General features: G+C 38.1%; 2 protein-coding genes, 1 long non-coding RNA gene and 1 pseudogene across 7 annotated transcripts in view; 1 reads left to right on the top strand and 3 right to left on the bottom strand.

Moving 5' to 3' along the window:
• LOC134217539 (rho GTPase-activating protein 68F) overlaps window positions 1-4580 on the bottom strand; it is a 78933-nt gene extending 74353 nt beyond the window's left edge. Inside the window, exons 1-2 of one of the 3 annotated variants that reach the window (XM_062696309.1) lie at window positions 4266-4580; window positions 2461-3110 (exon numbers count right to left, since the gene is read on the bottom strand). In XM_062696309.1, coding sequence (XP_062552293.1) covers window positions 2461-2515 — 55 coding nt within the window. In that variant the 5' untranslated portion in view covers window positions 2516-3110; window positions 4266-4580. Of the gene's footprint in view, window positions 1-2460; window positions 3111-3217; window positions 3236-4193 lie in introns of those variants that run through there. The other 2 variants (XM_062696308.1, XM_062696310.1) reach the window with 2 other exon arrangements.
• Window positions 4581-5113: 533 nt separating this feature from the next.
• Window positions 5114-6929, top strand: LOC134208805 (uncharacterized; annotated as a pseudogene).
• A 1411-nt stretch (window positions 6930-8340) lies between these two features.
• Window positions 8341-18794, bottom strand: LOC134217543 (uncharacterized). Of its 3 annotated transcripts, none has more exons than XR_009981084.1 (3): window positions 18397-18794; window positions 17304-17782; window positions 8341-8831 (listed from the first exon to the last, which is right to left on the bottom strand). It is a non-coding gene; the product is annotated as an uncharacterized LOC134217543 (long non-coding RNA). The 3 variants fall into 3 exon arrangements; XR_009981085.1 differs by having other exon boundaries at window positions 17304-17740; window positions 18397-18791; XR_009981086.1 differs by lacking the exon at window positions 18397-18794 and adding an exon at window positions 17827-18154 and having other exon boundaries at window positions 17304-17740.
• A 642-nt stretch (window positions 18795-19436) lies between these two features.
• On the bottom strand, window positions 19437-20616 carry LOC134208806 (RNA-binding protein spenito-like). Its single transcript, XM_062684752.1, has 2 exons — window positions 20578-20616; window positions 19437-20285 (listed from the first exon to the last, which is right to left on the bottom strand). The coding sequence occupies exons 1-2, from the start codon at window positions 20614-20616 to the stop codon at window positions 19437-19439; spliced, it is 888 nt and encodes a 295-aa protein (XP_062540736.1).
• Between the last annotated feature and the right edge of the window lie 2214 nt (window positions 20617-22830).

The raw sequence follows: 22830 nt of genomic DNA on the forward strand, positions 1-22830 counted from the left end.
GGGGGCAGTACAACTTATTAGCTATTAAAAGTTCATCATTTTTTCGTGACGCACTCATATTTCCAACTTGCGAAACGTACGTTTTTGTATCCGCACCGAAAACAAAAACATATGATATGCTATTAGACTGGCCCAGGATACAAAAAGTCGTCCGATTCTACGGGGCACCCCCCAGAATTTTGCCCTTGGGTAAGAAAATCATTCTCTGAAAATTTCAGCCTGATCGGTTATTGCATAAGCTGGCGCAATTGATTTGAAGTTAATATGGGGGTTCAGTCGAAATATATGGGAAAATACACCTCTGTTACTATTCCGTACAGGAAATTGGATGGAAAAGCCCGATTGAGCCCAGATTTGCAGGAAATGAAGTTAACATGCCAATGAACAATTCGACATAAAATTCTACTATGAATAAATAAACTTTAAATTAGTTTTTAACTGATTTATTTAGAGTTTGGTTGAGCACTTTGAAATTCATTAATTGCCCTAAAAATAAGCGCATGTAATCGAAGGTAGCTGCGATATGTGTTTTGGCGCGCGTGCAGTTACTTATGTTTCAGTGCGCGCGAAATCACGCATCACAGGCACCTTTGATTGCATGCGTATGTTTTCATGGCAATTAATGAATTTCAAAGTGCTCAATCCAACTCCAAATAAATCAGCCAAAAACTGATTTAAAGTTTATTTAGTAATAGTAGAATTTTATGTCGAATTGTTCATGGGCAAGTTAACTTCATTTCCTGCAAATCTGGGCTCAATCGGGCTCTTCCATCCAATTTCCTGTACGAAATAGTAACAGAGGTGTATTTTCCCATATATTTCGGCGGAAACCCCCATATTAACTTCAAATCAATTGCGCCAGCTTATGCAATAACCGATCAGGCTGAAATTTTCAGAGAATGATTTTCTTACCCAAAGACAAAATCCTGGGGGGTGCCCCGTAGAATCCGATGACTTTTTTTTCTCCCCATACTAGGCTGGGCCACTCTAATATGCTATATACCGCCGGAAATAAGTATAAAGACAAGCATGATTTTCATACATTTTCATCATGATTGAGGATCGATATCTCGATTCGTAGCGATTCGATTTGGCTGAAATTTTACTAGGCACCTGTTTTTAACTTGAACTTTCGATCTTTAAGTAAATTTTATACATCTCTGTTGATTTTAACCTCAAAATCTGGAAATAATTATTAAGACACCACCTTTTTATATGGAGCTCCATACAACGGAACTGTCTTTATAATTATTTCCAATAGAAACGCGTATAACCAGAATGTATGCATAAATGTAACTACCATTTAATAAAAATTCAAGTCATTTTAGGCTTGTTGGCAAAAAATCAGCCCAATCGAATCGCTAAGAATCGAGATATTGACTTCCCAATATGGCCATTTTGTATGGAAACCGAGCTTGTCTTTATACTTATTTCCACCAGTGTACACCAAAATGGTTTAGATGGGAAGAAAAGTGGTTTCGATTGTGGCCGACTCGATAATGAACGAATAGACTGTCCCGATTACCGACCGATAGATGATAAGAAAAGAAAGAAATGCACAAAGCACCGTATTCAAAGTTAAACCGAAAATAAAACCTAACGCACACGCCACATGCTAGAGTGAAACTTCATTAGTGCTACCACGAGCAACGGTGCATTATTGGAGCTCACCTCTAATCTTGAGTGTCAATTTCAGTGGCCAAGTGCGGAAATATTTAACTCAGCACTCAGCAGTCAGCAATGTATGTGCAAAAGGGGTGGTCGATGACAAAAAGCGACCGTTGCTTTTTGAAGATGTTTTTGTACGTCTGTATGTGCAATATATTTCCTATTCGTCAGCTGGAATATACCTAACGAAATATAAGTTAAAACAATAGCTGGAGGAAAAGTGACCACCGAGAAGGACGAACAAGTAGCGCGTGTTGAGTACAGATCAGGACTATTATACTTTGAAATTTTGTATCAATGACAAACAAGGAATCATCAAGTGCCATGCTAACGAAATGCCGCGGTTTTGAATTATGGCATCGACGGTATGGCACTAGAAGAAGCTTGGAATGATCAAGACGGTATCGAAACTTTTGAAAATATATGAAAATAGGAAATTTAAAATCCATGCGAATATGTATCGCCATTAAAAAAATTATTATTATACGAACTTGTAATAAAATCTGGCCATCTTTTTTATTTGACGTTGAATATTGATAATTTCTACAAAATTAAACCGGCGTGACTGAACTGTAGATCAGCGGTGTAACCGATTTCAAACAGCGGCATAAATGCTTAAAACTGACGGCGACGTGACGCGTTAGCGCATTTCTCCTTCGCCACCATCGTATGCTAAATTTGCCTCACAAATTCGTGTCATCATTATTTTTTATATTTTTATAATAAAGTAAACGGTTGATGTCATTTAAATGTAATATCAATCTCATTTGCCTAAAAATAATTTTCACTCACCTGGAAATTTTGTAGGCAAATTGTTTATGTTGCTTTTCTTTTCATACGTCTCCATTGTACCTAACCTTGGCTGCTTCGTAAGGTTTCCAACACAAAGAGCTTGTTTATTTTTGCGAGTGCCTTTCAATCTGCTCCACGTAGCTGTTTGTGACTTTGTAGGTGATACTTGCCAGGCCGATTCGAAACGATGACAACGACCGAAAATATCAGCACACACGAATGTGTCTTCCTGTTTTACGCTTATGTTAATAGCTTCTACTTATGATGCGCGCCACGTCGTCGCTGCGTTATCACTCTTATCACCACCACAAAACTGCTATAGTGCCTCTTCGAGCCTTACTTCTCCGAATCACTTTTTCCTTTTGAAATAAATTATATGCAGTATATGCAAATTTGCTTTCCACTGTGTATTTTATATGCAATTAATTCATTTTCACCACACTTCCGCTGACACACGCACGGCTCCTGGTTGGGTCTCTACCCGTCTGATTAAGGCTAATAAGAAACGCACTTTCGCTCTCGTCACTAACCGACCAACCAACAAGCCTATTAACTGCGCCCTTGAGATCACTGCACTAAGGCTCTTCTTTCTCACTGGTTGGGATGATAGAATCTCCTCTACGCAACGGAAGCCGACCCGAATGAGATACCTAAACCGGAATGAGAGGAATAGACATAACTTATTAATAATTCACGATCAAATTTCTAGTTTTTTAATGCAGAGTACATAATGAATTTCTAATAAGTGTTTCCTTACCCATAAAGTAAGTTGGTCTATGAAGTAAGTTTTACTTCATTTCTAAAACAGTGTTCAGATTAGGGCAACCGTTTTGGACGCATCGATACAATCCCTAAATTTTGCATAAAATATTAATCTCGGAAAATAATATAAGAGAACATTCTATCTAGAGCTAGACAGTGGTTCCACAACTGTCGTATTAAATAACAATTATAACAAGAGAAAAAGACTATTGATCACGATTTCTATCACCGGTATTGTCTGGTCATGGTTATTTAGCAGCTTTGTTTTTTTCCTTTATTTAAGTGATTTTTCAGATTAAACAGAGTTCATCACTGAAAAAAGCAGCTTCGTTATTTATTAGGCATTCCACAATTATTTCCACATATAATGTGGAAATCGAATCCTAGGCAATACCTGCATTGAAACTGGAAATATGTCGTGTCTAAAATTGAAAAATATAAAATGCGTTTTTAACCTGATGCCATCAACGAAATCAATCGATTAATGGAGATTAATGCATGTATGAGCAAGTGGGCCTTCCCCAGCCTAGCGATAAGATAGTCGCACATCTCGCAAAGTAAGATCATGCTGAAGGTGATAATAATGTCCAGTCCGGTCAGAAAACTTTGAAATTTCGACTGAAATATTGTTTTGACTCGAACATAAAATTGATGAGTTTGCAAAGTTAAAACCTAACACATTTTTAAAATTTAACAAAGAGGACTTAAATCCATCAATTACATTGTCGATAGCATTTTAAACATTTGAGAACCACTTAACAAATTTCCTCTCCCGTTTCCTATTTTGTGGGAAGCTGGCGAAGGTCATTATTCAATACCGTAGATGGGGTCGTCCACCACGTAATCGACTGACACACCTAAATCTCCCTTGCTTGATTGAATACCAACAATCATCCCAAAGAACTAATTTAGCGAAAGATATGAATAATAACTGTTACAGAGCTCTACAACTAATTGCGTTCTATACTCACAGGTTTTCCTTCACTAGAATTTCCTAAACACCTCGTTCGAATCGAACCACAATAAATTTATTCACAGCCCACCTCTCTGAGCCTTTAGTAGCGCAGCAGCTTGAAGCTGCCAACAATCACTTTTGGAACCACAATAAATCCCCTTGTCCCTCAAAGCTTATGAACGAACGCTACAGACGGATTAGAACACTTTACAAGACCATAAAAACAAAATATCGACGTCTTGCCTCGCGAACGCGTAGTTTTCATTTGACGCGACGTTCGACGAATACTTTTCAACTTGCTGACTTTTCCGTCGCGGAGGAACGATGATGGACAAACGGCAAAAAGGGAAAAAAAACTTCCAGCCACAGAACGATGGCGTGAAACGGTGAACAAAAGTTTTTGACTTTTGGGTTGATGACTTTTGCCTCTGGATACGTTTGGATGTGTGCGTGAGAACGAATAGTGAGAGCAAAACAAAGAGATTAAGTTGACATTTTGGTGCAGGGCTGCTTTCTTTATATTATGCCTGTTCTTGTCACACTGAAAATAATCTACACGCTTGTTAAACGTGCTTTTCCACGTGGATCTAACGTGTTTTATTACATATTTTTTTCACTTGTATTCCACGTTAAACTAAAAGTTCCTTTTCACATGCATCTATCGCGTTCTATTCTTTTTCATTTTCACTTATGATTCACGTTAAACTCATCAGAAACAAAATTGAATCGACACCACTTGCCAACCCTGTTCAATTTAACGTGTTTTGATCATTGTTTTTATACAAGTTTTTATATTTTTATCAGTATGATGAGGAAGTTTTGTTATGCTGTCATTAAGCGGTTGAGAAAATTTTACGTTAAGTTATATGTATGTATAAAAATGAAATTAAATGTTTAACTTGTTTTAAGAGAAGAGGCAATTATCTAGCGCTAAATATGTTTCCAATTAATGTAAGTATAAATAGTATCTAGTGTGAATAATTAACCAAATAGTGAATAATTTTGAAGTTTGATTTATAGGTAGTTGAGTGACCAGCTGTTCTGTGCCCCATCCCGGGTCCAGCATATGGCGAATAATACTTGCTTATTTGATTATATATAAAACATTCATTCAAACAAAACATTCTAAAAATAAATGTCTTGACTACTTTAATTATAAATTTCTCAAAAGTGTTTTATTTGTCGTATGTAGATTAAAAACATTTAAAATTTGGTAAAATACCCAAGGTGCCCATTCTGAAGTTTTCCACAATAGCAATTCATACGGATTTAACGTGTTTTTCCATTTTATTTTCCATGTACTTCAAATGTATCGAACGTTTAGATTTTTGACATTCGGAACTGGAAATACACGTTATTTTGCCATTTTATACAACTAGTGAAAATTCACGTGTAAAACCAGTCGCATGGGCGTGTGTAATGTTTTCAGTGTAGCTAGACATTAGAAAAAGGCTGCAAATTATAGATAGTGGAATATATAGATGAGCGAAGATAAATCCTCTGTCTCCAAACGAGCTGTCAAACGTGTCTCCAAACGAGCATGACGTCATTGACGAATACATAGACGGAGTGGTGGCCATTTTTTCGGGCACCACTATATACCCCTGGGGAGTGACGGATTACAATTATTACAATCACTCGACCATTGAGAAGCCCCTCAATCCAAATCACGTCAGTTTGACAACAGTTGTCATTTCCATTTTTGTTTACCTCCTGTTTCTGATTCAAAAATCAATGAATCGAGACGAGTTTGTTTAATCAACCAATGTTCTGAAGCCAAAACAAGAAACACAACAGCGGTACACTCGAGGTCGGGGAGTGAAACGTACCAGCAATGGCGCTAAAGTGGTACCCACCAAGAAAATTCATCCTCGAGCGATTCCCGACCCGGATCCGCCGGCTCAATACATTTCGTCGGTAATTGTGGATGGTCAGGATGTTTACTATACATACTCAAAAGTAGGCGACGATAGTTCGGAAGCAATTGGATTAACGGAGGAGGATGAGGATGCCTGCGATTGTGTCGTTAGACTTTGATGGGACCTACACGGACGACGCGCCGGAGGGTAAGAGCAGCTGCTGAAGGATGAGCAAGAGTACTATAATGTTGAACCGCTGGAGTCAGATGTTTGTTTAATCTGCTTGAGTTGTCGGACCTCAAGGACCACATTGTGGACGCACGACGGATTGAAGAGCAGATCAAAGATATGGCATGTGAATATTGTAACAGAATATTTTCGGATATTAAGACCCTGGGCCTGGACCGACACATCGGTAAAATACACTTCACAGGATCACCTCAATGGACACACTGGGGATCGTGTTTACCAATGCGGTGAATGCAAAGATCAGCGTATGCCTTCCGGATGGGATGTCTGGTGCACAAAATCTTCGACCATGTGAAGCTGAACGGCGTATACGTGTGCCCCGGGCTGTCGAGCGGCACAAGTACCGGCACAGCCGAGTACTGCACCAGTAGCAGCAACAGCACCAGCACCAGCTAGATCTAATAATGGGACACAGCGGAAGAAAAATGAACGAAACAAATTTCTCAATGTTTTTGAAAGCTTCTCCAAAACCGAAACGTGGATCAGTCGCTTTCGTCTGTACCACGAAACAGGAAGAAATTTTAATATTAATTTACGGTAAGCCATTGACATTTCTTTTACAATTATGTATAGTTTTTTCAAAAGCTCCAGAAACAAGTGAATGTTGTTTCGATTGATTATGTCATATTGATTTTACTTTTGAACACATAGGCTTTGGTCCGATTCGCGAATTAAAATCAAATTAAACTTAAAAATGACAGTTATATATAATTTTCTATAATTTTTATAATTTTCAAATAACCCTACTCGCAGAGCAAGATTACTTTGACCGATGTTGAATCGTTTTGATAGATGTTTTGACGGTCTTACTGGGTAGCACCAGCCATTCTTATGAGCAGGGGATTTCATAATTTCGAATTGTCACTTTTAAGTGTAATTTGATTTTAATTCATGAATCGGACCAAAGCCTTAAAAAACAATACAAAGTACGAAAAAGTCCTCTTGAAAGAAATTTATATAAAAAATGAGAATTATATTTCGGTAATTCCTATTTCAAAAAATGGGATTTGGTTCGTTATTTAGAGGGCAGGCCATAGTAATTTATGTATTCAATATGAATGTAATGTTTTTAAACATATCAGGCATAATTTTTCATAAGGACGTATGTAACAAAAGTAAACAAAACGAGATTTTGAATACAACATGACAATCACACGCGACTTTATATAATACTCATCGATTTTACTGATTTTAGATCTTAAAATTTTTTAATACAATCTTTTTACGAATCGACGTATGTAGAATTTTCTATTTTTGAAGTCTCACTGTTACATACGTCGCTTTAACATATGGGAACTAAGAGCGACCATGTGAATATCATGTTGTATTAAAAACCTCGTTTTGTTTACTTTTATTACATACGTCCTTATGAAAATTATGCTTGAATTTGAATTTAATTAATTATTTATTCATTATTAATGAAAACTATTTTCCAGGTCAACAGGTCAACAGCTTCGTCTTGATGGACGATCGCATAGTTGATGTAATTTCCTTGGAAAAACTTATTCATCTCGGACAGTCAAATGCCTAAGCAAGCTGATTTGTTTATGCTGGATCTCTGACACTGAGCTGGCGGGTGGATTGGACGACGGACATCTGATGATGTTCAACGTGGACGACGGTGACGAAGAGACTATGAATCACGAGTTAAAGCAAAATTTGCACAATAAACATCCGGTGCCTGCCGACTTGCATGTTGATTACGGAGGCGGATGAATTGGGTTTGCACAAGTACCCTCAGCAGTCAGAGCACAATTGTTATTAATAAAGGTGGAGTTTGGAAGCATTTGATCGGTATGGTCACAGTGGAAACGGAAGACCCCATTCGAGAAGCAAGCAAACAACCGCGTCCTGAAAAATAAAAGAAAAACAAGCGATACGTTCTGGTGAACAAAACCGATAACAATATGAGCACTCCCTTGCCAAATAAACAGAAGGATGATTCACAATTAAAGCCAGAGGGAATCAAAACGCCATTAACTCAGAAAATAAGAAAATGGTAAATAATTTGAAATTAATGATTTATTGGTTTATTATTAATAAAACTGTTTTCAGGTCAAGGAAGGAATTGTGGCCGTACGTGAAAACAGCTGGACAGGCGGTCTCCAGGCGCGCACGTTCCTTATCCACATGAGTTGCGCGTGGCCCATTTCCTCCGGAACTTGAACTTTCTTGTGCCTCAACACGGAACCAAAACCAAAGTCACTACCGAAAAGTTGTTGCACTCACTCATAACCTGCCAATCCAGCTAGTTGACGTAGATGTGGATCAGTAATCCCAGTTGAGTAACCGCGAATCGAATCCGAAATCTGCTGCGTGATCTGGTCAAGCTTCTCAAGATCATCGGGTCCGATCCAAGATACTACCAACAAGGACGACTATCACCGTAATTCAAGCCCAATCAGGAATCGCAGCACTCGAGAACCCGGTTGGAGATCAAGAGATGCGATTAATGCTATGGAGCAGCTACATTAACGTCCGCTGGCAATGCTGTCTTTAGGGCAAACGCCAGCGTTGAAGCCTCGTCATCACCAGCAATTATTGACCTGGAATATAGGATATCGTCAGTAGAAGATTATTACCCAGAATAATATTTAATTCTCGATTTAATTAATAATAAACATGACAGTTTAGTATAGCGTACTTCACTTGGTTCGAATATGTAATGCATTTAACACACATTTAAATATGAAAGAAAACCATCATTTTGAGAAATTCAGTACACATTTAGTTCTGAGAGTAAAATGTTATTTTGAAAGGGTAAATACACATTTAGTTTTTAGAGGAAATCGTTATTTTGAAAAGTCGGCTCTTGTCAAAGTTCATTTTGAAGTGACATATTTAGAATTGTAAATTCAACAATCTTATACTTTCTACTGAAAATCACTAACTGATTTTCTTAATTTTACCAACGTTTCTTTCAATTTCACCAACGATTTTTTATTTGTGTGAAGTTAAAGTAATTTTTCATTTGACTTTGATATTATCCCAAATGAATAAAAATACCAAAAACCTCATTTTTATTTTAAATGCGTCGAATTGTACTACTAAATACTGAATTGTTATTCAGATAACTAGAAAGCATAGTAATTTTTACTGCCAAGTTTGTCTTTGAAGCCATAGTAAAATTAACGCATTTTGTGTTCGTTATAAACACAGTTTGTAGTCTGCACAAATTTAGTGGCGTGTTTTCAATTTAACCCTACAATATAGTAATTTTAACTGTAAAGCTACTCTCAGTGTTGAATGAAATCCTGTCGGACAAGCCGATGGATGAGCGGATAGAGAACATTCACACACAGTTGGAAAAAGTTAAAAACGAGACAAAATTGTATTGAAAGTGTGACCATCTCCAACACCGGCTTGCACAATGAAAAATATATTTTATAGGGTTACAGCGGTGCGGATTTAGGGATGAATTAATGACCAGTTAATTCCGTCTAAATATATAATAAATCGTTATAGTTGTTCACTAGTCTGCAAGATAGATATAAAGATAAATGCGATACTGACTGATATGATGTAATAAATAGGGGAACTGCACCTGGATTTAACTCATGGCTCCGATGTTCATCTCATCAAAAACAAACAAATTAATGGTTGAATGGTTGGTTGCTTGAGTGGTTGACTGGTTGGTTTACTGGTTGATTGATTGGTTGTGGTTATTTAGTTGATTGGTTGATTAGTTGGTCGGCTGGTTAGGTAGTTGATAAGTTGTTTTGCTGATTGCTTGGTTAATTAGTTGGTTGGTTGCTTGATTGGTTGATTAGTTGGTTGGTTGCTTGATTGCTTGGTAGATTGGTAGCTTGTTTGACTGGTTGGTTACTTGATTGGTTGGTTGATTATTTGGTTGGCTGCTGCTTGATTTGTTAGTTGGTAGTATGGTATGATTGATTGGTTGGCTGCTTGACAGGTTAATTGATTGGTTAGTCGGCTGGTTAGTTGATTATTTGTTTTGTTGGTTGCTTGGTTGATTAGTTAATAAGTTGATTGGTAGCTTGCTTGAATGGTTGATTGCTTGATTCGTTGGTTATTTGGTTGGTTGGTTGCAGCTTGATTTGTTAGTTGGAAGAATGGTTGATTGGTTGGTTGCTTAATTGTTGGTTGGTTGCCAATCCAACAAACCAATCAGGTTATATGATTGATTGGTTGCTTGACTGGTTGATTGATTGGTTGGTCGGCTGGTTAGTTGATACTGTTTTGTTCAACCGTCTAAGACGAGTTTAGGACTCTCCATTTAATTCCACCAATTATTTTGATATCTTTTCAGATACGTATTTCGACCACAACTGTGTGGTCGTATTCAGTGTCTCGCACTCGACTGTTTTGTTGCTTGCTTAATTAGTTCGTTGGTTGAATAATTGATTGGTTGATTGGTAGATTGCTTGATTGGATGGTTGATTGATTAGTTGGTTGTTTGGTTGATCGGTTGATTGGTTGCTGCTTGATTTGTTAGGTGGTAGAATGGTTGGTTGGTTGGTTGCTTGATTGTTGATTGGTTCTCAATCATACCAACTAATAAGGTTATTTGGTTGATTGGTTACTTGACTGGTTGATTGATTAGTTGCTTGATTGGTTGGTCGGCTCTGGTTAGTTCATATGTTGTTTTGTTAGTTGCTTGGTTGATTATTAGTTGGTTGGTTGCTTGATTGTTTGGTTGTTTGGTAGCTTGCCTGAATGGCTGATTGCTGGATTAGTTGATTGTTTGCTTTACTGGTTGATTGAATGGTTGGTCGGCTGGCTAGTTGAGTAGTTGTTTTGTTGGTTGCTTGAATGGTTGATTGGTTGGTTGCTTATTTGGTTGATTATCTTGTTGGTTGATTGGTTGATTAGTTAGTTGTTTGATTGGTAGCTTGCTTGATTGGTTGGTTGCTGGATTAGTTGATTGATTGATGGTTGATTACTTATTTGGTTGATTGGTTTGCTTTACTTGATTGCTTGGTTGTGGTTATTTAGTTGATTGGTTGCTTGATTGGTTGGTCGTCTCGTTAATTGACAAGTTGATTAGTTGATTGGTTGCTTGATTGGTTGGTTGGTTGCTTGATTAGTTGGTTGGTTGCTTGATTGCTTGGTTGATTATTTGGTTGATTGCTGCTTGATTTGTTAGTTGGTAGTATGGTTGATTGGTTGGTTGCTTGACAGGTTGATTGATTAGTTAGTAGGCTGGTTAGTTGATTAGTTGTTTTGTTGGCTGCTTGGTTGATTGGTTAATAAGTTGATTGCTGGATTGGTTGGTTATTTAGTTGATTGGTTGTTTGATTGGTTATTGGTTGGTTGCTTGATTGGATGATTAGCTGGTTGGTTGTTTGATTGCTTGGTTGATTGGTAGCTTGCTTGAATTGTTGGTTGCTTGAATGTTGGTTGGTTGCTTGACTGGTTAATTGATTGGTTGCTTGATTGGTTAGTCGGCTAGTTAGTTGTTTAGTTGTTTTGTTGGTTGCTTGGTTAATTGGTTAATAAGTTGATTGGTAGCTTGCTTGAATGGTTGGTTGTTTGATTGGTTAGTTGATTGATTCGTTGGTTATTTGGTTAGTTGGTTGCTGCATGATTTGTTAGTTGGAAGAATGGTTGATTGGTTGGTTGCTTTTTATTGATTCGTTGATTGGTTGGTAATTTGTTTGATTGGTTGCTTGACTGGTTGATTGATTGGTTGGTCGGCTCGTTAGTTCATATGTTGTTTTGTTGGTTGCTTGACTGGTTGATTAGTTGGTTGGTTGAATGATTGCTTGGTTGATTGGTAGCTTGCTTTAAATGTTGGTTATTTGATTGATTGATGCTTGATTTGTTAGTTGGTAGAATGGTTGATTGCTTGATTGGTTGGTAATTTGGTTGATTGGTTGCTTTACTGGTTGATTGGCTGGTCGGCTGGTTAGTTGATATGTTGTTTTGTTGGTTGCTTCAATGGTTGCTTGGTTGGTTAATTAGTTGATTTGTTGCCTGATTGATTGGTAGCTTGCTTGAATGGCTGATAGCTGGATTAGTTGGTTGGTAGCTTAATTGGTTGGTTATTTGGTTGATGGGTTGCTTTCAGAGCATAAAATATTCACTTTCATGAAGCACATTCACTCCGACTTTTGACATTCGTGTTTTTATTATTCAAAACATAGAATGAATTACTCAGTTTACTTCTTCATAAATTCATTCAATTGATTATCACTGAGTATGGTAATTGCGCGCGAAAAAAACAAAATTAGCCTTGATTATATTGACATTTGACGCTAAAATGCCCCTCAATTGAACGTCAGGATTAGATCTATGCGTGTAGTTAAATATTTAAATCATCAAAAATGTGTTCAATTTTACGATTATTTGATAATTTGTGTTGTTCAAATAAATAATTACTGACCCATATTCATCCAGAAAATTGACGGTGCAGAGGCTAATATGAATATGTATAGAAGTGATGTGACAAAAGAAGGCCGATGGGCTTCATAAAAATAATCGAATATTTACAGCTCTGGTTGCTTTACCGTTTGATTGAATTGTTGGTCGGCTGATTGGTTGATTAGTTGGTTTTTTGGTTTCTTGATTGGTTGATTAGTTGATTGATTGATTGATTGGTTGGTTGCTGCTTGATTTGTTAGTTGGAATAATGGTTGATTGATTGGTTTCTTTTTGTTTATTGATTACTTGATTGGTTCATAATTTGGTTGATTGGTTGCTTGAATGGTTGATTAGTTGGTTGGTTGAATGATTGCTTGGTTGATTGGTAGCTTGCTTGAATGGTGGGTTGCTTGATTGATTGGTAGTTTGCTTGAATGGTTGGTTATTTGATTGATTGCTGCTTGATTTGTTAGATAGTAGAATAATTGATTGGTTGGTTGATTGCTTGCTTGATTGGTTGGTCGGCTGGTTAGTTGACATGTTGTTTTGTTGGTTGCTTGGTTGGTTGATTAGTTGATTCGTTGCTTGATGGTGGCTTACTTGAATGGCTGATTGCTGGATTAGTTGGTTGGTTATTTGGTTGATGGGTTGCTTTACCGTTTGATTGAATGGTTGGTCGGCTGGTTGGTTGATTAGTTGTTTTGTTGGTTTCTTGATTGGTTGATTAGTCGATTGATTGGTTTGTTATGCTTGATTAGTTAGTTGGTAGAACTGTTGATTAGTTGATTCCTTGATAGTTGGCTGGTTGCTTAATTGGTTGGTTGGTTGCTTCATTTGTTTATTGGTTGCTTGGTTGGTTATTTAATTGATTGGTTGCTTGATTGGCTAATCCAGCAATCAGCCATTCAAGCAAGCTACCAATCAATCAAGCATCGAATCAACTAATCAACCAACCAAGCAACCATTGAAGCAACGAATAAATCAACTAATCAACTAACCAGCCGACCAGCCAATCAAGCAACCAAACAATCAACCAGTCAAACAACCAATCAACCAAATTACCAACCAATAAATCAATCAACGAACAATGAAGCAACCATCCAATCAACCATTCTACCAACTAACAAATCAAGCAGCAATCAACCAACCCATCAACCAAACAACTAACCAATCAAGAAACCTAGCAATCAACATATTAACCAATCAACCAAGAAACCAACAAAACAACTAATCAACTAACCAGCCGACCAACAATCAATCAACCAGTTAAGCAACGAACCAACAATGAAGCAACCAATTAAGCAACCAACCAACTATAAACCATTCAACAGTTCTACCAACTAACAAATCAAGCAGCAACCAACCAATCAATCATTCTACCAACTAACAAATCAAGCAACCAACCAATAATCAGGCAACCAACCAACTAATCTACCAATCAAGTAATCAACAAAACAACTAATCAACCCATCAAGCAACCGACCAACAATCAACCAACCAACTAATCAACCAATCAACTAATCAATCAACCAATCAGGCAACCAATCAACTGAATAATTAACTAGTCAACGATTCCAGCAACCAACCAATCAAGCAATCAACTAATCAGCCATTCAAGCAACCAACAAAACAACTAATCAACTAACCAGCCGACCAACCAACCAATCAACCAGTCAAACAACCAATCAACCAAATAACCAACCAATCAAGCAACCAACCAACTATGAAGCAACCAACCATTCAACAGTTCTACCAACTAACAAACCAAGCAGCAACCAACCAATTAATCATTCTACCAACCAACAATCAACCAACCAACCAATCATGCAAACCAATGAACTAAATAACCAATCAATCAACCAACAAACAATGAAGCAACCAACCAACTATCAAGGAACTAACTAATCAACAATTCTACCTACTAACAAATCAAGCAACAACCAACCAATTAACTAATCAATCAATCAATCAACTAATCAACCAATCAAGAAACCAACAAAACAACTAATCAACCAACCAGCCGACCAATCATTCAATCAAACGGTAAAGCAACCCATCAAGCAAATAACCAACCAACTAATCCAACAATCAGCCGTTTAAGTAAGCAACCAATCAATCAAGCAACGAATCAACTAATCAACCAACCAAGCAACCAACAAAACAACATGTCAACTAACCAGCCGACCAACCAATCAAGCAAGCAAGCAACCAACCAATCAATTATTCTATCATCTAACAAATCAAGCAGCAATCAATCAAATAACCAACCATTCAAGCAAACTACCAATCAACCAAGCAATCAAGCAACCCACCATTCAAGCAAGCTACCAATCAACCAAGCAATCATTCAACCAACCAACTAATCAACCATTCAAGCAACCAATCAACCAAATTACCAACCAATCAAGTAATCAATAAACGAAAAGAAACCAACCAATCAACCATTATTCCAACTAACAAATCAAGCAACAACCAACTAAACAAATAACCAACGAATCAATCAACTAACTAATCAAACAACCAACCATTCAAGCAAGCTACCAATCAACTTATTAACCAATCAGCCAAGCAACCAACAAAACAATTAATCAACTAACCAGCTGACTAAACAATCAAGCAACCAACCAATCAACCAGTTAAGCAACCAACCAACAATTACCATTCTACAAACTAACAAATCAAGCAGCAAACCCATAAACCAAATTACTAATCAATCAAACGACTATCCATTCAAGCATGCTACCAATCAACCAACCTACCAACTAATCGATCAATCAAGCAACCAACCAATTAGCCATCCAAGCAACCAACAAAACAACTAATCAACTAACCAGCCGACCAACTAATCAAGTAACCAATTAACCAACCAGTCAAGCAACCTATCAATCAAATAACCAACCAATCAACCAAATAACAAAAACAACTAATCAACTAACCAGCCGACAAGCAACCAATCAACTATTAACCATTCAACAGTTCTACCAACTAACAAATCAAGCAGCAACCAACCAATCAATCAATCATTCTACCAACTAACAAATCAAGCAATCAACTAATCTACCTATCAAGCAATCAACAAATCAACTAATCAACCCATCAAGCAACCGACCAACAATCAACCAACCAACTAATCAAGCAATCAACCAACCAATCAAGCAATCAATCAACTGAATAATTAACTAATCAACCATTACAGCAACCAATCAAGCAACCAAACAATCAGCCATTCAAGCAACCAACAAAACAACTAATCAACTAACCAGCCGACCAACCAATCAATCAACCAGTCAAACAACCAATCAACCAAATTACCAACCAATCAAGTAATCAATAAACAAAAAGAAACCAACCAATCAACCATTATTCCAACTAACAAATCAAGCAGCAACCAACTAAACAAATAACCAACGAATCAATCAACTAACTAATCAAACAACCAACCATTCAAGCAAGCTACCAATCAACTTATTAACCAATCAATCAACCAACAAACAATTAAACAGCCAACAAACAATGAGCAAACAACCAACCAATTAAACAACCAACCAACTATTAAACTGATCCAAAATTATTTATCAGATCGCTCACTGCAGGTAAACTATCAGAATTCTAAATCTGATAGATTACCTGTTAGAGCTGGTGTTCCCCAAGGTAGCATACTGGGGCCCATATTGTACATATAACATTTGTACTTCTGACTTATCTGATTTACCATCGAGGTGTCAAAAATCGTTGTTTGCAGATGACACAGGTCTCTCAGCCAAAGGGCGAAGCCTTCGTGTCATTTGTAGTACATAGATTGAAAAAAAGTTTGGATATTTTCTCCACTTACTTGCAAAAATGGAAAATTTTCCCGAATGCTTCAAAAACTCAGTTTATAATTTTCCCACATAAGCCGAGAGTTTCTTATTTGAAACCTTCTAGCAGACATATTGTCACTATGAATGGGGTTCCAATTAATTGGTCTAGCGAAGCTAAATATTTAGAACTTCTGCAATCTTCTATTGCAACGATTAGCTCCTTGTACCCTTAGTAAAAATTAGGTTAAGTTTAGTTTAAGTAGAAAACTTTGTAATTCCTACATGGTTTAATTCAACCAGAGGAAATATCCTAACTGCCAGAGGCAATTGAAATGTATTAATAATAACTAAAAAGCGTAACATAGCAAATAAGGATGATAGTGTTAAGAAAACACGGAACACCTAGTCTAAGAGATAAATGCATGTATTAGATAATTAGCAAATAAAATTAGTAAAAACTAATTTGCAGCTGCCAAAGAAACCTTATTTTCTTTTTTTTGCTGTTTATACAAAATATGTATTTACTTTTTCCGATGCCTATGATCTTGGAACCCGGAGGACAACTTTCTTCTGACGATTATCATGAGGCTAAACGATGATACTTTTATGCCCAGGGAAGTCGAGGCAATTTCAATCCGAAAATTGTCTAGACCGGCACCGGGAATCGAACCCAGCCACCCTCAGCATGGTCTTGCTTTGTAGCCGCGCGTCTTACCGCACGGCTAAGGAGGGCCCTGATATGCCTATTCGTTGTAAATAAAAGCATCTTATATCAAATGACAAAACAATAAACTGCCGTAGATAAACGCTGCAGCAACGAAAAAGTATTTGATAACAACAATTAAAATTAAACCTTTTTCTAATTATTCTACAGTTCGTTATTCATCATCTTACCTTATGTGTTATCTGCGCCCTCATCCGCAACTCAGGCGGTTCCTCCTCGGACCACCACGATTACCAGATGGTCTTCCTTCAGTCCCTCCTCGGTGAGGTTGTGACATGTTCGTTTCAACAATTCTGTCGAAAAATCGCATGGCGGGAATGAGTAGAGCACACCGGTTGCTTCCGTTTCCTTATTGAGTAAGGATATAACGCCGGCCGCTTCTTTCTGCTTCAGGTAGGACACGAGATTACGCAGTGGACGCGTCTGAGCGCTGGCATCATCCGACGATGCTACCGATGACGTCGATCCCGGCAGGCCGAGGAAGATTGCGTGCGACGATGACGTCGATATGCGCTTCTGCACATCTTCCAACTGATGATGATTTGTTGAGCTTTTCAGCGCTTTTCGGAACGATTTCCTTAGGTGGCCCATATTGCCCCGATCACTCCTATATCAAATGGCAAAAACAATAAACTACCGTAGATAGACGCTGCAGCAACGAAAAGTCTTTGATAACAAAAATTAAAATTAAACCTTTCAAGCAAAATTTTTCATAACGACGTATGTAACAAAAGTAAACAAAACGAGGTTTTTAATACAACGTGACAATCACACGCGGCTTTATATAATACGCATCGATTTTACTGATTTCAGATCTTAAAATTCTTTAATTCGATCTTTTTGCGAATCGACGTATGTAAAAATTTCTATTTTTGAAGTCTCACTGTTACATACGTCGCTTTAACATATGGGAACTGAGAGCGACCTATGTAACAAAAAAGCAAAACAAAACAAAACTGCAGTTGCGTCAATCGTGCAACTATGGAAAACCGACCAATGTACATCGACGTACGTGTAGCATACCGGTGTATGAATAATTTTATCGTTTTTCACAGTGAATTTGAATGAACTGAGCTTTGCTGTGAAGCACGCTTATTACGTGTCATGTAATGATGCATGCCAGCTTTAAAACAGTTTTAGAAAAAGTTTTGCCAACTTTCTGCAAAGGAATTCTCGAATCCTCATAATTGTTACATACGTCGTTATGAAAAATTATGCTTGCTATTTTCTAATTATTCTACAGTTCGTTAATCATCATCTTACCTTATGTGTTATCTGCGCCCTCATCCGCAACTCAGGCGGTTCCTCCTCGGACCACCACGATTATCAGATGGTCTTCCTTCAGTCCCTCCTCGGTGAGGTTTTGACATGTTCGTTTCAACAATTCTGTCGAAAAATCGCTTGGCGGGAATGAGTAGAGCACACCGGTTGCTTCCGTTTCCTTATTGAGTAAGGAAATAACGCCGGCCGCTTCTTTCTGCTTCAAGTAGGACACGAGATTACGCAGTGGACGCGTCTGAACGCTGGCATCATCCGACGATGCTACCGATGACGTCGATCCCGGCAGGCCGAGGAAGATTGCGTGCGACGATGACGTCGATATGCGCTACTGCACATTAGACTGGCCCAGGAAACAAAAAGTTGTGTAATTCCACGGGGCACCCCCCAGGATTGTGTCTTTGGGTGAGAAAATCAATCTCTTAAAATTTCAGCTCAATCGCTTGTTGCATAAGCTGGCGCATTTGATTTGAAGTTTGTATGGGGATTTCAGCCAAAATGTATAGGAAAATACACCTCCGTCACTCATTCGATCTGGAAATTGGTTCTGATTGCTCGATTGACCACAGAATTGCAAAAATCTGCAGTTGGTATGCTACAGAACAATTTCACAGAACATTGTATGATGATTAAATGAACTTTTATATAGGTTTTGGCTGATGCGATTCGATCAAAAAATCCAAAAATACACAAATCAGCTCCTAATAAATCAGCCGAAAACTATATAAAAGTTCATTTATTCATCATGCAATGTTCTGTAGCATACCAACTGCCGTTTTTGCAATTCTGAGGTCAATCGAGCAATCAGAACCCATTTCCAGATCGAATGAGTGACGGAGGTGTATTTTTCTATACATTTTGGCTGAAATCCCCATACAAACTTCAAATCAAATGCGCCAGCTTATGCAACAAGCGATTGAGCTGAAATTTTCAGAGATTGATTTTCTCACCCAAAGACACAATTCTGGGGGGTGCCCCGTGGAATTCGACAACATTTTTTTCTCCCCATACTAATCTGGGCCAGTCTACTGCACATCTTCCAACTTGGGTTGATCGAGGCGTAGTCGCTGAGTAATACGAAGGTGGTGTTTACCTTCCTCGTCCTTCATCAGGCTGTCCACTATTTTGTTGTTTCCGTCCGTTAGGTGCAACTTGGTGGGGAATAGTGAACTCTTCAAAATCAGCGCCCCTTGCCAGAATGTGGTAGATTTCCGTGCGACTTCTGGTAACGTTCTTGCATTCGATAACATGCCATTCCTATGAGAAGACGAATCAGAATCCGAATCAGCCGGACTGCGTTGCCTCGGTGAACGGGAGCGAGATCTATCGATTCCTGGTTCACGAGATCCAGAACGACGGCGTGAATCATATTCGCCATCGGCTCCTGATCGACGCCATTCATCATTGTCCCCGTGGTGCGGTGGGCCATCACTATGAAAACTGCCACGGAAACCACCACGCCCGCGGAATCCTCCTCTGCCGCGGAACGGTCTTCCACCATAGCCGTACAATGAATTTTCCTCGTATGATGCACCACCTTCCGGATATTCGTAGTCGGGGGCGCGACGATACTCACCGCCTTCCTCAAAACATCCACTGCGCTTTGAGAACGATGGTGTTGTTCCGTTGTCAGCAAAATCGATACGAATACGACGATCCGGTGCCCCTAACGGGAATCCACGCATTTCCTTCACAGCAGCCGTAGCAGCATCAATAGAATCGTACAGAATGTAGGCCTGGGTGTCCCCTTTGTTATATTCGATCTTTTTGATGGCACCAAAACGGTCGAACTCACGCTTCAACTGAGTAACGAAACGAACAAACAACAAACGAACCGAAACGACGTCACAAGGTGAGGGAGAAAAACAAACAAACTGTCAAAACGTCAAGAGGGGTAAGTCAGCGCTCGTAAAATATTTATGTAATTCGTCACCCACGAGGGGTATTTTCTTCAAAATGAAGAAGAAGACATGGTGCCCGATTTTCTGATGGCTTTGTACCGGACATTTAGGTCTATGTATTCGTCAATGATGACGTCACGATTTCAACGGAAACGTTAAGGGCTGTGACGTCATATGCGCGTGTGCACGGGCAAAAAAATCGACTCAGCCATGCTTTCGCTCATCTATAGATTCTACTATCTATACTGCAAATTATTTCTCCTACACTCTGAGAAAAATCTATACTAAATAGATTAAAAGTCATTCTATCTGGCTATTCGCCTGGTTGACACCGTCTTAGTTTATATGCTGGGAATACCGCGTTAGTATAACTTTGGTTTATACTATAGTATAACTTTCCGAAAATCATATAGTGTATATAAATTCCGCATGCATACGGTTGAAATATTTCAGCATTGAATGTTGTTTATGATTTCATTCCTGATTGTAAAAGAAAATTTAAAAAAAACATTATTTATATATATTATAGACGAATCCAAGTAAAAATAAGAAGAAGACACACGACGGTGTTAACTTTGACAGATCCTACAGCATAGCATAGGAAGATCATTTTAAAATGCTTATAATAAATTCTAGAGAAATTGTAATTAAAATCTGATTAATGTAGGGTACGGAAAAAGTTCTGAATTACATATTCGGAAGCTTATCTCAATTTTTTGAATATTTTCCAAAAATGTATTGCCTGATTTTCTCAAAATTGCACGCAGCGAACCCTTCATGAAAGGTACCGCCGCGCTTTCTGCACCCCGTTTACTTGATTCTTATGGGTGAATAGCATTGCGGTGTATCGTTTGGCGCGGCCGTACCTTTCGACAGTCATTCGCCGCGTGAAGTTTTGTGCAAGTACCCATTTGGGAACATTACAAACGCCGCGCAGTGTATCATATCCAGAAAATCTGACAATATCTATCATACAGTTCGGAACTTTTTCCGTATCATACTTCAATCAGGTTTTAATTACATTTTGTCTAGAATTTATTATAAGCATTTTAAAATGATCTTCCTATGCTGTGCTGTAGGATCTGTCAAAGTTAACACCGTCGTGTGTCTTCTTCTTATTTTTACTTGGATTCGTCTATATTATCAATTCTTGCATCGTATACAATATGTAGGCTGCTGCTAGCTTCTTATGTTCATAGATGCCATGGTAAGGCTGGAACTGGTTTGGGGATACATGAGTATTGTGATTTGCGGGAACGGGAGCGCAATTCCGGAACATCATAAAGTTCATTATTTTCTTCAAAGCTTCCTGCCTGTAGTCTCTAGGAGTGTGTACGTACATTTGCAATGGGAAGTAAGTTAACTGATGGTACAATTAGGCTAGAAGGTTATTATTTTCCATGGTGTTGCTGGAAACTCGCTTCATAACTGCCGACTCAGCTTTTGGGATAGACGAAAGATGCGCTTTTTTTTTCGGAATATTGTGAAAATCGGCTTCCTGGTGAAACATCCAGACCGTGTCATCTGAATGCGACAACTTCCTTCGGCAGAGGTCCAGTTTCCTCACGAAGCAAAGGAGAAATTTACATCTTATTTCGTTGTCTCCATCGGTCTTCCATTTCATCACCTCTCAAGCTTCTGGCATATTTTGAAAAAAAAATCATGATAGGGAACCTGTGCGCAGTAGAATGTTAGAAGTATCGGGAACGTTTTCAGAGCACTAGATGTTGAACATTAACTGGTAGTTGCAGCTGCAAAGTATTGAAACACAAAATACATAAATAATACTTTGTAGCAGGCTTTGGAGCTATTAATCTACAAGAAATATATTTATCTTACCACGATAATGATGATTAATATTAAGCAACCGGGAGATAAAGAGATTAGTTTCCGATCTTGTTAATCTTGTTGCAGATCAGGAGTTCCGTAAACTTCAAAATCTTTTAAAACTATCAATAATAAAAGCACCGAATACGAGCATCGGTTAAGTTCTAATGTACTATAGTATACTTTTCAATCTTAGCTCCGATTAAATCGCAGTAATGTCAGTTGAGTTTAAATTTTAATCTAAGAATGTTTTACTTTATTTCTGAGTCAAAACTTACCTTTATGGTAGGGTTCCTTAAAGCGCCGAATCGCGATAGACTGACGGGAATATCTAAACGCTTCTTTTCGCGATTTTCTAATGCGAGAGAGATAAATAATTTTCTAAATAAAAATAAATTGTACAAACAAGCGCATTATTTTACGTTCAATTTACGTACCTGACCAATATCATTACTAACAGTGTGAGCTTGATGTTTCTTAACTAACTCAAATGGAGCAGCGAGCTGGGGCACCGGTAAACGAAAAAATTCTAAGTTCGAATCACGATTATAAAAAAAAGCACAAAAAACCAAATGTAAACATGTCAGAATTCTATTTTTGGAGGAATCAACTTTCACTTCTACTTTATCGACCTCGCATTTTACACTGGGTAAAATGTGTGAAATAAATCACATTGTTTCTTTAGTCCTGA

This window comes from Armigeres subalbatus, chromosome 2, assembly GCF_024139115.2.
Source record: "Armigeres subalbatus isolate Guangzhou_Male chromosome 2, GZ_Asu_2, whole genome shotgun sequence".
Taxonomy (NCBI): domain Eukaryota; kingdom Metazoa; phylum Arthropoda; class Insecta; order Diptera; family Culicidae; genus Armigeres; species Armigeres subalbatus.